We start from the raw sequence: 15,238 nt of genomic DNA, 5'->3' as shown, positions 1-15,238 counted from the left end.
CAAATTTTATACCATATCTATATTGAGTTGACATGCGCATAACAATGTTCGAAAATGTTTCTGTACTAGTACAGGATTTTTTCGAAATGGCAAAAATATCGATTTTTTAAAATTCAATTGTTATGCAATAATATTGCCATAAATGCGCATATATTGCGTTATAATTGTGCTATAGTAACCAGTTTTGACAAAAATGGTTACTATAGCATAGTAAACATGCGCAGAGTCGACTAATGGGTTCTGCGCATGTTAATTTTGCTATAGTAACCAGTTTTATCGAAAAATAAAAAGGTCGAAAATTGGCAATTTTTTTGAAAAAATCCCTATTATAGTACAGGGACCCTTTTATTTTTTGACATAAATGGTTACTATTGCATAATAAACATGCGCAGAGACGAATAATGGGTTCTGCGCATGTCAATTGTGCTATAGTAACCAGTTTTGACATAAATGGTTACTATAGCATAATAAACATGCGCAGAGTCGACTAATGGGTTCTGCGCATGTTAATTGTGCTATAGTAACCAGTTTTATCGAAAAATAAAAAGGTCGAAAATTGGCCATTTTTTGAAAAAATCCCTATTATAGTACAGGGACCCTTTTATTTTTTGACATAAATGGTTACTATTGCATAATAAACATGCGCAGAGACGAATAATGGGTTCTGCGCAATTCAATTGTGCTATAGTAACCAGTTTTGACATAAATGGTTACTATAGCATAATAAACATGCGCAGAGTCGACTAATGGGTTCTGCGCATGTTAATTGTGCTATAGTAACAAGTTTTGACATAAATGGTTACTATATAGCATAATAAACATGCGCAGAGTCGACTAATGGGTTCTGCGCATGTTAATTGTGCTATAGTAACCAGTTTTATCGAAAAATAAAAAGGTCGAAAATTGGCAATTTTTTTGAAAAAATCCCTGTACTATAGTACAGGTAAATTTTCGAAAAATTGCCGATTTTCGACCCTTTTATTTTTTGACATAAATGGTTACTATTGCATAATAAACATGCGCAGAGACGAATAATGGGTTCTGCGCAAGTCAATTGTGCTATAGTAACCAGTTTTGACATAAATGGTTACTATATAGCATAATAAACATGCGCAGAGTCGACTAATGGGTTCTGCGCATGTTAATTGTGCTATAGTAACCAGTTTTATCGAAAAATAAAAAGGTCGAAAATTGGCAATTTTTTTGAAAAAATCCCTGTACTATAGTACAGGTAAATTTTCGAAAAATGGCCGATTTTCGACCCTTTTATTTTTTGACATAAATGGTTACTATTGCATAATAAACATGCGCAGAGACGAATAATGGGTTTTGCGCATGTCAATTGTTCTAGAGTAACCAGTTTTGACATGAATGGTTACTATAGCATAATAAACATGCGCAGAGTCGACTAATGGGTTCTGCGCATGTTAATTGTGCTATAGTAACCAGTTTTATCGAAAAATAAAAAGGTCGAAAATTGGCCATTTTAAAAAAAATCCCTGTACTATAGTACAGGGAAATTTTTGAAAAATGGCCGATTTTCGACCCTTTTATTTTTTGACATAAATGGTTACTATTGCATAATAAACATGCGCAGAGACGAATAATGGGTTCTGCGCAAGTCAATTGTGCTATAGTAACCAGTTTTGACATAAATGGTTACTATATAGCATAATAAACATGCGCAGAGTCGACTAATGGGTTCTGCGCATGTAAATTGTGCTATAGTAACCAGTTTTGACATAAATGGTTACTATAGCATAATAAACATCCGCAGAGCCGAATAATGGGTTCTGCGCATGTCAAGTGGTTACTTACTTAATTATTGACAATTATTCGTAAGGCAGTACCAAATTATTTTATGTTTAAAACAACATTACACAGCTTGCTGTGCAATTAACACCATTGCACTTGAATGGGTTTCCTATGACATAATAGGTGTTAATATGATTGAGTCTTTCATGGCATTTGTAGTTGAGTTAGTCTTTGGTGACAATAGCAACACACACTTGTAATTGAGTGGTATTTTGATTTTTAAATTTCATATTTCTAGTTAAAATTTTGAATATCTGAATATACCACAAGGTGATTTTTGAAAAATGTGTCAGTTGAGTCGTTCTTCCATGAACAGGGCAGTATAGTACAGGGATTTTTTTTAAAAATGGCAAAAATATCGAATTTTTTAAATTCAATTATTATGAAATAATATTGCCATAAATGCGCATATATTGCGTTATATTCATCTTGTAGAGTCATAGTAACCAGTTTTGTAAAGGTATCTTGTAGAGGTAATATGCGCAGAACACATTATGTGCGTCTGCGCGTGTCAAATAATAATATAGTTAACCATTAAATATATCACTGGGCGGTTTAGAATTAATAGTTCTTTGCCTGATGTGTTTATAATATACTTTTCAAAATATATATTGAGATAACATGCTCAGAACATATTATGTGAGTCAGCGCATCTCAAATTCTCATATAGTAACCAGTTAAAAAAGGTAAACATTTTAATTTTTTTTGCCAAAATATCAATTATAAAATTATTAATTTTTCAGTCAAATTTCAACCCTATTAATTGAATTTTACAAGTCGATATTATGGCCATTTTTTGAAAAAAATCCTGTAATATATCCTATTACTATGAGCTACATCAATTCAATTTGATGCCTCGCAATTTTTAAATCTTTGTATTTTGTTTTTTTTTTGTGCCTGAAAATTAAATAAAATAAATAAAAATAATGAATTGTATGCTTACTGTATAGAATGAATTATGGTATATATTAATAAAAAAAAATAGCATATCATAATATAAGATCCAATATTTAAAAAAATATATATTCAGAAGAATCCCAACATCTTATAATGGAATGTTCTGAGAAAGTAGTTAGATCTGAAGCACAGTCTGGTTTTTTATTGTTAGATGTACTGTACAACTTTTTTCTTTCAAAATCTTCTACCTAATAAAAGTCAAAGTAAGTCAGATCTTAGGTTCATATATACAGTATATATGTCTATATTGCCAACTCATATGCTATGACTTTATACAAATTCCCTCACTTGCACTGATGAAGGGCTAGTGTTGCCCGAAAGCTCTTCTAACTTTTCTGGCTGTTTACTTTATCGTTTTGATTTAGCTTTTCGCTTTTTTTTTTGTATCTCCATTGAGATCCAGCCACTGATACCCACAGCATTGTCATTTTTTTCAGTAATTTGCCTTTGGATTTATATATATGTCTATATATAGAAAAACTTCTTCTTCATCAGGTAGACTTCTTCTTCATCAGGTAGACTTCTTCTTCATCAGGCAGACTTCTTCTTCATCAGGTAGACTTCTTCTTTATCAGGCATACTTCTTCTTCATCAGGCAGACTTCTTCTTCATCACATAGACTTCTTCATCAGGTAGAGTTCTTCATCAAATAGACTTCTCCATCAGGTAAACTTCTTCATCAGGTACACTTCTCCATCAGGTACACTTCTTCATCAGATACACTTCTTCATCAGATATACTTCTTCATCAAATACACTTCTTCATCAGATATACTTCTTCATCAGATACACTTCTCCATCAGATACACTTCTCCATCAGGTAGACTTCTTCATCAGGTAGACTTCTTCATCAGGTACTGTACTTTTTACAAATGGATGACTGGAACTTTGAAACATGAATGCTAGTTGATCAATCATCAGGAAATTTATCTCAAGCAGTTAAATCTGAATCACACGCTGGTTACACAATTATTTTAGACGTAGTGTCTGTGCCAGACGCTCCCAGAACCACAGTCTAAGTTCTCTTCTTGTGAAGTCAATGACAGTTAAGTGAGCTAAAATTTGAGGGACATTACATTGTCTATACTTAATTGGTACAATACGTCTTGTTTGAGATCCTATATAAAATTTAAAAAATAGAAAGAAATCATTATAACCCTTCAATATTAATTTCTCATGTTTGTAAAATGAATTTTTTCTGTTAACATTATGCCTTATTAAAATTTAACTGCAATCATTTAAAAATAAATTTATGTTACAAAATTATAAAAAAAAATTGTATTTTTATGTTGTATATGCCCCAGATCAAATTGCACAACAGTCTTAGGATAAAGTTTTAGGCTAGGACTATTGTAATAAATTTATAAGTTACACAATTTTTTATTTTGTATGTGCCCCAGATCAAATGGTGCAAGTGGAAGGGATAAAGTTTTGGGCTAGGACTATTGTAATGAATTGTCTCGTCTCACCTGGTGGTAATGAAAGTGCAAATTTAGTTTGGAAGTCACATTGAGGAGTACCTTCAAAGTCTGGTGATAATACTATTATCATTCTCTTACATCTGAAATAAAAATGGAAATTAGAAATTAGTGGAAAATCTAGCATTATATTCGGGAATCCTCTTAATGTATAATTAATTTATCTATAAAAATAAATAAAATATAGAAAAACAAACCAACATTGTAGATCAAATATGAAAGAATCATTATATTGACATATTATTTTCACATATATTTTGAGTATTTTCCACCTAAATTATTTCTCCATTTTCCACAATAATAAAATCAAATAGAAATTTAAAATGTTGCTCTTTTGTGTAGCAGTTGTGTGATCTGAAATTTAATAACCATATTCTTCTCTTAAACAATAATAACAGCAATTGTAGTTGTTTTATAAATGTAAATGTATTAATGCTGTTATTTGACTAAAATAAAAGCTAAGAATATAATTTTATTATGTAAAATTGTAAAATCTTAATATTTGTGTTTTCAATGCAAGCATAGGAAGATCAGAAGCAATAAATAGTTGGTTTCTAAACTCTTTGCGATTACAATCTCAAAGTTTCAATTATAATCTTCACATGCGATAAAAGGACCGCCCTAATACTTAAAGTGTAATAATTAATTAAGATAGGCTGGTTTGTATAAAAGAAAGCTATTGAGCGACTCACATTTCTGTGAGAAAAAGAGCTTATGTTAAGTATGTATGTTTTTTTATTTTATTCAATCAAAACCAACAGCGATAATTACCACTACTAACAGGTTTGAAACATAAAACAATACAACATTAAAAACAGTTAACAAAAAAATACAGATATATATATACACATGTGTTACGTATATTGTGTGAGTGAAAATACAAGTCTTGTGCAGACAATTTTTAAAAAGCAATTACTTTAATGCTCAGAATGTTATAAAGATCTGAATTTAAGTTTTGTTTTGTAGAAAAGGCAACAAAAAAAATGAAAAAGAAATGAGTACTTTCAGCTATCCAGTGGTTTCATTGGTGCAATGCTGTGTTGAAATTAAACTGGATGGAATGTCTTAAATGCATGATTCCTGAATAAAGAAAGCCACCTAAAAATTAAACTTACCTTTTATCAATAAGGTTGACCGATACATTTGCCCATGACTCACCGGGTAAAATATCTCTGAAATCAACGCATAGTTTCAGTGGTGGTTCCGATGGACTACGCGATTGCTCTAGCTTTTCCATCATCTGCATGACAAATGGATAATCCTTCTCTGTGTAGCAGATAAAAGCATCATACAATTCTCCTGATAATAAAATAATAATACTTATTTGCACATCATCATAGAAGTATTTTTTATTTTATGTCTTTTAAGCACATGTGGCCAAGGATTATTAACCATACGAACCACCCTACGATCAACGCTTAGATAATTATCATAACAATACATCGTAGGCTACGAACAATACTTCGTAGGCTACGTTCAGAGAACAATGACATACAATCTACCTATGCGTAGGCTACGAAAGGTTACGCGTAGATACGAAGCAGTAATTTCTTTCTGTATTGTACCAATAGTAAATTAATCATTGTCCTGTCTGATAATTGGTAATCCACCTGATACAGGGGCTATTTTGTAAACCAGCTCACCAGGGTAACCCCTTACTCATCTCGAATGTTGAACTGGGTTCTTTAATATGCACACGACAAACTGTGTACACTTGACCTTTTCCGAGAAGATTTTTCCAACACCATAATTAGGAGCGAGTCCTCAAAGCCATGCCAATATTGTTGGCTCTTTAGGTACGGTAATGGCACCCTTCTCTTAACCGCTCGCTTGATTGAACGGATATTAATTTCTCTAATTATTTGAGTGTGTTGTAAGTAAAATTAGTTCCTCAAGGCAGTGCTTCACAATTGAAAACTATGATACTGTATGGTCCATGATAAAACTCATAAAAATAATGAAATTCTTACCCTCTTCCAGTGTTCCAGGTGAAACTGAAATACAAAATACAAAAATGGTTACACAAATACAGGTTATAGGAAGTACAAACACAGACATTACAGTAATTTGGAATAATGCAAGAAGGGTAGAATTAGATCAGATTGTACCATAAAAAGACTGCTAATATAATAACACTGAAAACAGATTATAGTGAATCACTGATAGCCAATCAGGTGGCCAATGATGACAATATCACTGGTGGCCAATGATGACAATATCACTGGTGGCCAATGATGACAATATCACTGGTGGCCAATGATGACAATATCACTGGTGGCCAATGATGACAATATCACTGGTCAATGATGACAATATCACTGGTGGTAAATGATGACAATATCACTGGTCAATGATGACAATATCACTGGTCAATGATGGCAATATCACTGGTGGCCAATAATGACAATATCACTGGTGGTCAATGATGACAATATCACTGGTCAATGACAAGATCACTGATCAGTATGACAATATCACTGGTCAATGATGACAATATAACTGGTCAATGATGATAATATCACTGGTCAATGACGACAATAATCAGTTAAAATCATCATGATCAAATAAAAACAACATTACCATCTGGTACTTGCACTCGTTTTTCTTTCCAACGTCTAGCATCCTTTTCTACAAAACAGAAAAGATATACTGTATTTCACCCATTAGGATTAATGTCCTAAAGTAATTAAATAATATTGGGATTTTGCGACGATAGACAAAAGAGACATTTTTCTTGATTAAATTTATGCAAAAAGTTGTACTTACATCATCTTGCAAATTACAGTTAGTGAATTTAATTAGAAATACAGTCAGGAGAGTAAAATTAATTTCACTCTTCCCTGATACAGTGAATCACTATATGGGGACAAAGAGGCTATTACATTTGTTGAAAATGGACCGGTTTTTGGGGACTAGCTCTACATTAAACAAACAAACTTACCAAAGCTATCTTTCACAGCAGTCAAAACATCATAGCGCTGAATTTCTTGTAGAGCTCTTATTAATGCGCTTATCGTTGCATCCTCCTTGCCACTCCATGCGCATATAAGTTCACCCGTTGGATCGCTCTCTCGTTCCATGTTACATATATCAACGTATTCAAACTCCAACTCATCGGCAAGGCCTTTCCAATTGTTTCCAAGTGACTGGGCATAGTTTAAGTTACGAGAGAGTTTGTTGCGTGATCCAACGCTAAGTGCCACTGCAGGCACATCTTCTGTGATATTTGTAGATGGCTCACTTGAGCTCTCGGCCATTCTACTCTACTTCTTTCTTTCGTCTTTCCGTCGTCTTTCCTGATAAACAACAAAACTTATACTATAGCTTATCATAATAATGATGTACAGTAGGCATAGGTCCACTGCAAATTTTGAGTGAGCGACACATGATCACACATCTACAGTAACAGTCACCTAAAATGCCGTTGAGGTGTGTCATTTACGGAACACTCAACTTCTATACAACAAGATACAAACAGCAAACCCACAGAATCCCTGCAATTTTTAAATTGACTTTTACTATTTATAATAATAACCACATACTGTTACTACTGTATCTATATTTATTAGCTTTTTATTTTGATATTAAAATGGAGAACAATACACACAACTTACCACAAAGTAAGACCAAATTAAAACAAGCTGTTACAAATTGAAAGAATATATCTTGAGATTTAATTAACAAAAATAGGCTGTCGAATATAATCACGATAAAGAAAGATAAAAAAATAATTTATCAGTAAATTAACGAATGAGTATCCGGTATCTTTATCTGTTATCGGCTAAAAAATTATGTTAATATGGTTCCATACATCAAATAAGTTACCAAACTGACAGCATGATAAGCTAATTACTGTATACGATTGATAATTTTAATAGAAGAAGACAAAGCACCAGAAACATGATTGACCTTGCAGGTATGAAACAATGGACAAATTTTATAGCCACCACAAATATTATTAATTAGCACGGTATAATAATACTTTACAAAAGCAGTGTCACTACTGTCAACCGTGCCGATAAACTGAACTGAATATGAACTTGAAACTTCTTAAAAGCTAAATTAATCCCTAATACTAGGCATACTGTATAATAACACCAGTTTACTACAATATGTACTTAATAATACCATGGATACCACCTCTTGGATTAGCCTAGGCTACGACACCTAGGGTGGGGTCCATGGTGCATGCAGAGGGTACTAAGCTAAGTCGCGCCTGCGGCCTACTACTGTACTTAGACTAGCTAGTAGTAGGCCTAGCTAGGCTAGTACTAGCCTAGGGCCTAGCTTAAAAATCTGAGTGAGTAATGTTTTAACTTAATAATAAAATATAGGTCAATGTGTAGTATTCAAGCACATCTAAAATATAAGTCCACTACCTTGATACAGAATTCAAATCTTAATTCTTAAAATCTCCAATTTTTCGTATCACTTCCTCATTCATTCTATAAACACTAAAAAAACAACAAACCATACACACATGTATGGGACGCCAAATCTGCCAAATTATAGTAACCATTATATGTACAGTAACTAATCAAACAGTACACTGGATGCTTTTTTTTACATGCAGAAATTTCTCTTCATTGAAGCCATTATGGACACGCTCAGAAACAGAATGACTGTTGTACTCAATAGCTGCGTAAATGCTTGTTGCATCTGGTTGCTACTGACGCTGATATTTTCTTCACATCGTGCGTCTCCTCATTTGATTTGCTGAGTTTCGACGATGAGTTGTCTCTACGTTCTTTATTTCAATACTCCGTAAATATTAACAGACATTTTGTGTTACAATTATAATAAATCGTCTGCCATATCAAATGCATGTGTTATGTGAATAAATTGGTTGTGCTTTTCCAATCTTACATAATGAAACAAGTCATTGGATTGGAGGAAATCATATCTGATAATGCAGTAGGCATTTGAAACCCTTCATTTCAAAGTTTTGCTATTTGTATGCCATGTAAATTAATTCCTGTAGTTTTAGATTTTCATCATCAGTAAATATGTTAACCATGCATTGAACATTATATACATTCAGAAAATGTCATGTTTGCCTATATTTGTGGTCATGACAAGACAATTTAATATGATATGATAATACAGAATGCCTATTTAGTATGCTGTAGAAACATTTTATTTTAATTCAACAGAAAGAAAACGTGAAATGGTAATTTTTGTTTAAATAATTTATTTGGTTTGCAACCCAATACATAATTGAAATTAACAAGTATTGTACCAAAATTACACATTAACATGAAATATATAATTTGATTTCAATCAACTTGAATAAAATACAGAAATATTCACTAATAATGGAATGATTTGACTGTAAAGTTTAACTACTCTCCCAACTCTCACCTCCCCCTTTCCCCCAACCCCCCACTTACCCATTCCGGAGTTGAAACTCCATTAGTATACAGACCAAAACTTAGACACATATCCAACAACTGTCTACTAGTACTATACTTAATGATAAGACAGATTATAATACATCATTACTATTATTGACAGGTATACTATACATACTGGCAGTTTGATTACAAATTAGAATTTAAAAAATAACCTCACAGAAGGTCCAATGTACGTAGGGATATGTTTTCTAATTCATCTAACGGATACCAGGGAACATTTTTATTCAAACTAAAATTAAACTTTATGTGCCCATATGAACATGATGATGTCATCTCACTACCACATTTGGGAATATCACTACCATATTTGGGAATATTACTACCATATTTTTTGGGCACATCACACTTTTTTTTGTCAAACTAGTTTCATAGTTTAGACAGAGCTTTAGAAACATAGATTCATTTTTGGCTACAACATTAGATAAATGTGTAGCACTAATATACTAAGGTCTTGCCAGATCAGTGGTATGAAAATACAACATTGACTGTACCTTATGCACGCCATGTAACTGGTCGAGTCAAGGCGTAATAAAACATGACAAATAAACATTATTTTTAATGTTTCATGCATTCAAATTACTATAAATGCTATTGCATGGCTTAAAACTGCTATTGCATGAGATAACTTGAACAAAAGTTTAAATAAATTAATCTAAAAAACAGTAATAAAATTGTACAGTACATGCTGAACTGCAATTTGTGTGCTGTCCATAGCATTGCACAATCAGATTTCTTTTAATATAATAATTATTAATATAATGTTGAATATTTATTAAATCATTAATTTTATATTATTAATGATACATTCACCCATTGTTCCATTACAAAATTGAAAACAATGTCATTCAATTCTTTTTACCAGTTGCGATTATGATATTTAACATCGATTTATAGCCTCTCAGGGTAAAAAAAGCAACCCATTTAAGTGCACTTTATGTCAAAAAATACTTTCATATTTAAGAAATAACAGATAAATAAAATATGGCAGGATTATGCATTACACAATTCCAGGTAGTCTAGATTTAAGATCGAAATTAGTAAAAAGATAAATATTTTGGCACATATGGCGTATCATACGTATAATACATGAGCTCGTATTCAGACAAAAATCGATCTGGTAGACTAACATAGAAAAGAAAATAACTACAGACTTGGGGCAAGTCTAAATATCAGGTCTAGTTATTATATTTTTAACCTATGAAATGCCATGTGTGCCAAAATGTTTCATTACGTTAAATTGTCACCTATAACCTAGAATGACAACCCACTATTGGTTGATAATGAACTGTTCAGAAAACCCAAATTTGTAGGCTCAAAATTGAAACAAAGTCCACTGGCTAAACCAATTCTTAATTTTGTCTCAGGCCATGCATGTGCTATCCTTATTGTTGGTTAGTTACTTATTTTATATCTCCCTGGGCCTTTTAATCTATAATTGATTGGATATAAACGAAATAAATAAAGTCATCAATGCTACAATATTATAAATATATTATTATACTAACTATACAGTATGTACCAGGGAAGAGTAAATAGAGAAGTGAATAGTGATAATTAATAGTACTACAGTGTTTTGATTACAAGAATTTTAAATTTAAAATATATAACACAAAAAACCAAGAAAAAAAAATTAGAGGCTAAAAACAGAAATTTTACAAATATTGAACGAATGGAGTAATATTGAAAATACAGTTTAACTAATGCTAGTACTACATCACTGAAACATAATATAAATATAATAACAGATATTTCCAAAGAGATATAGAAAATAAAGAAGATCAAATACTCTATTAAAATAGATCTTTATTATTATAAATTTAGTTTTTCTTGCTTAAAAGCAAGTCCAGCATTAGTTATCCTTCGGTTACCTTTAATATTATTTCTAAATATTCTTCAATATATATCGTTACATCTTTTCAAAACATTCTTTTGTATTGGTCCAAGTTGTAATTCCCTGTAAAAAAAAAATAACATTATTTCAACAATGCTACATTTTGCAATAGTCAAGTCGAGTGGTTAAAGCTCTGTCTACATTATCAAACTAGTTTGACAAAAAAGTGTGATGTGCCCAAATATGGTAGTGATATTACATCATGTCCATATATGGGCACATCACATAAAGTTTGATAGTGTAGACAGAGCTTTAGACCACTGTAAACCGTAGCCATAATATTGGAACATGTTCAAGGCACCCCTCGACCATAGTTATGGCGGTAGAAGGACTGGAGTATACATTATACACATCTGGTTTGTATGTACTTTAAAGAACCCAGAGCTTTTAGAAAGAGTAGAGAGTTACCCCAGTGATCTAGTACATCCCAGATCTGTTGAAAGGATGGCTAAAGAAGTGGCGACCCCCGATCTAATAAGCCAACGGACAACAAAATCAGCGCATGTGGTGAAAAGAAAAACATAAAAGGTTAATATGTGAATGTGATCACCTACCCTTTTTGCAATTTTTATTTGAAGAACGGAGAAATTGATAAATATTTCTTTTAGATCTGCTGTTTTAGTTTTCTTGAATGCATCTATTTCTTTTAGTGCCTCTTCTACAAATTCCCTGAAATAGGAAAAACATTAAATTGAAATGATTTTCACCAATAAATGCCTATGTTGAAGGCACCACTGCTCATAGTTTGTAACAAAAACTGTCAAATAAAATAATATTGGTGTACTATTATACAGATATTGACTGCTTTAGAGGTTAAATATAAGATTTTACATAGGCTATGTACTATTACTTATTTTTAAATCAAAATATAACTCACTCTGCTTCTTTTTGTGTTCTTGTCACATTCTCCTCTGCTTCTTGAATTTGATCTTTGACCTGTCTTAACTTAGTCTCTTTCACTTGTTCTGTTTCAGGACCAAATACTTTGCTACTAAGGCCCCGCCAGGAGAAGGTTTTTGTTGGTGCGGTACCCTATAATCAATATAAAAAGAATTCAAAGTTTCTATGTTATACCCTTTTCACAAGTATATAAATTAACGATTTTTTACACGATTTCGTACACGTAAGTTGTATTTGTATAGATCTCTATTTCATTATTAATATTATAAATTTCAAAATGTTTACTACTAGGCCAATCACCATCAATAAAAATGGTAGTGATATTCTCAAATATGGTAGTGCTATGACATCATCATGTCCATATATGGGCACATCACATAAAGTTTGATAGTGTAGACAGAGCTTTACAATGACTATTATTACCAACCTGAAGCTGATCTCTTAGTTGAGTTTTAGATGCTAACATTTCCTCTGCTTTTTCAACTTCATACTGCAACATTTCTTGTTTGCTACAAACAGATCTGTAATGAAATAGTAACAATTACATTCTATCACCATAGCTCCTCATAACAAATATAGATTAGTAGTATCCCCATTTTACACTTTCTCTGGGAAAAAATTAGAAACAAGTGTTTCTCAACTGATTTGTGTCATATGGGGTCTATATATCCACCAAAAAAAAGTTCCAGCTCATCTGGCCTGGGGAAAGCCGCCATTTTGGATTTTCAAAATGGCCGCCATAAAATACAGGTTTTTGCTCATATCTCCTCTTCTACATCATGCATGGAAATGATTTTGGTGGCAAAGTGTATGTTTTGAGGGTCAAGGAATCTAAATACAGCATTTTGAAGTTCACTCAATAACCGCCATATTGTTTTTCAAAATGGCCGTCTTAAAATACAGATTTGTGCTTATCTCAGCTTCTACATCATGTATAGACATGATTTTGGTGGCAAAATGTAGGTTTTGACGGTCAAGGAATCCAAATACAGCATTAATTTGAATTTCACCCAATGGCCGCCATTTTAAAAATCAAAATGGCTGCTATAAAATTTACAGATTTTTCCTCATATCTCAGCTTCTACATCATATGAACGTAATTTTGGTAGAAAAGTATATGTTTTGAAGGTCAAGGAATTCAAATATAGTATTTTAAAGTTCACCTAATGCCCGCCATTTTGTTTTTAAAAATGGCTGCCATAAAATTTACAGATTTGTCCTCGTACCTCAGCTTCTACATGGAAGGTGCATGGAAGTGATTTTGGTGGCAATGTTTATGTTTTGAGGGTCAAGAAATCTAAATACAGCTTTTTGAAGTTCACTCAATGGCCACCATTTTGATTGTCAAAATGGCCACCATAAGCTACAGGTTTTTCCTAATTTATGAGCTACTATGATTATGATTTTGCTAAGCCTATGTTTTGAAGGTTACAGAATAAAAACAAAATTCAGCTTTTGAAATACAGTTGGAAAGTGATGACGAGAATAAGTCAATATGTTGGTGATAATATATGGGAACCACAATGATTATGGACCCATGAGATACTGTACACAAGAAGATATCAGCGATGTACTGTAACTATATCATTCGCATGAAGAACCTAAAAATAAAATATTCTAAAAAAGTTTGTTAGACGACATTTTAAGATATTTTCCAAATCCTAAAGAGAAGCATGGCCAATTTTAGTTAAGCATATTCCAATCAGATACATTATAGATAAAGCAATTTAAAGCAACATATCTTATGTGACTGAATGTATGGTTACCTAATACACTGGGGACTAACACTACTTCACCATAACTGGTCTGGATTTATGCATGTAGGTATAATGCGATAACTGGACAAATCGACGATAGTTTATGCCGATCATTCTTTTTTATCCAATTAACATGTCAACAGTTTATACAATGGTACAGCCACTCTGAAAACGTATATCTAGCTGCTCATCTACCAGTCATAATAATCAGACACGGAGGAGTTTATCTTTTCAGGAGCTTTCTTGGTTATATTGGACATACTGGTGGCTTGAGGTTTTGAAGTTGTGCATAACCTACTTTAAAGAGAGCTGTATATTCTAAAGATCTTAGAAGATGCAGCTATGTATCATATAATGATGACACGAGATGAGGATGTACCATTTTGTCTCCAGATATAGACACAGTATAGGACAATTGACCATGATGGCCAATATGCCCGAACGACAAATTTCCATATACATACAATACAAGATGTTCCAAAAGAATGGATATCATGCAACGTGTTATAATGGTGAAGAATCAGTTTTCAGACATGAGCACATGACAATAGAGAAAACCTTATGTATCTTGAAATTTGTCTTTCAGCATTTCCAGATATAGCCTTCCACTTTTGGCATTTTGGCCATGACCAGCTGCTGCAAATATGAAAGCATACTGTAGATGCTATATCTGAACCTGGAGCTCCCAATTGCACAATCATGCCTAAAAAGTTATACCATCTAATGATACAGCCACAGCTTAAATGTTCTTGATATCTTTTTGACTTTCCCAGAAAGCTCTTAAGAATCTTTCGAGTTTGACGACAAATGCCAGTTTTCTTTCTCTAATTATTTGCATTACTTTACGTCACATTGGTTGATCGAAGGTTATTAGGATGGCAGATAAGCAGCTAGATTTAAACATAAATGCAGACCATTTAGGGTGACTAGTGTTGATCTCCCAGTGTATTACCATGTATTCTTAAGATATGTTACTTGCTTTATCCATAAGTTGTACTTTTAACTGCAAGTTGGCCATGCTTCTCTT

At 32.6% G+C, this 15,238-nt stretch overlaps 2 protein-coding genes and 1 long non-coding RNA gene across 7 annotated transcripts in view; 1 reads left to right on the top strand and 2 right to left on the bottom strand.

Moving 5' to 3' along the window:
• Positions 1-344: 344 nt before the first annotated feature.
• LOC144839310 (uncharacterized) lies at positions 345-1,794 on the top strand. 3 transcript variants are annotated; one of them, XR_013611737.1, is made up of 3 exons: positions 345-520; positions 689-1,636; positions 1,729-1,794. It is a non-coding gene; the product is annotated as an uncharacterized LOC144839310 (long non-coding RNA). The 3 variants fall into 3 exon arrangements; XR_013611739.1 differs by having other exon boundaries at positions 689-1,441; positions 1,729-1,787; XR_013611738.1 differs by lacking the exon at positions 1,729-1,794 and adding an exon at positions 1,638-1,667 and having other exon boundaries at positions 689-1,441.
• Positions 1,795-3,284: 1,490 nt separating this feature from the next.
• LOC144839298 (myeloid differentiation primary response protein MyD88-like) lies at positions 3,285-8,695 on the bottom strand. The gene is made up of 7 exons (XM_078694618.1): positions 8,629-8,695; positions 7,191-7,545; positions 6,830-6,877; positions 6,220-6,243; positions 5,365-5,548; positions 4,241-4,332; positions 3,285-3,889 (listed from the first exon to the last, which is right to left on the bottom strand). The coding sequence occupies exons 2-7, from the start codon at positions 7,504-7,506 to the stop codon at positions 3,741-3,743; spliced, it is 813 nt and encodes a 270-aa protein (XP_078550744.1). The 5' UTR covers positions 7,507-7,545; positions 8,629-8,695; the 3' UTR covers positions 3,285-3,740.
• A 734-nt stretch (positions 8,696-9,429) lies between these two features.
• LOC144839453 (sorting nexin-4-like) overlaps positions 9,430-15,238 on the bottom strand; it is a 31,688-nt gene continuing 25,879 nt past the window's right edge. For all 3 annotated transcript variants that reach the window (XM_078694815.1, XM_078694822.1, XM_078694829.1), the window contains 4 exons: positions 12,882-12,975; positions 12,432-12,586; positions 12,109-12,223; positions 9,430-11,617 (listed from right to left, as the gene is read on the bottom strand). In XM_078694815.1, the coding sequence (XP_078550941.1) occupies positions 11,570-11,617; positions 12,109-12,223; positions 12,432-12,586; positions 12,882-12,975 (412 nt within the window). In that variant the 3' untranslated portion in view covers positions 9,430-11,569. The remainder of the gene's footprint in view (positions 11,618-12,108; positions 12,224-12,431; positions 12,587-12,881; positions 12,976-15,238) is intronic.

This window comes from Antedon bifida, chromosome 1, assembly GCF_963402885.1.
Source record: "Antedon bifida chromosome 1, ecAntBifi1.1, whole genome shotgun sequence".
NCBI classification, from domain to species: Eukaryota; Metazoa; Echinodermata; class Crinoidea; order Comatulida; family Antedonidae; genus Antedon; species Antedon bifida.
Note: the sequence above shows the minus strand (reverse complement) of the source record. Positions and strands in the feature narration are given on the sequence as shown.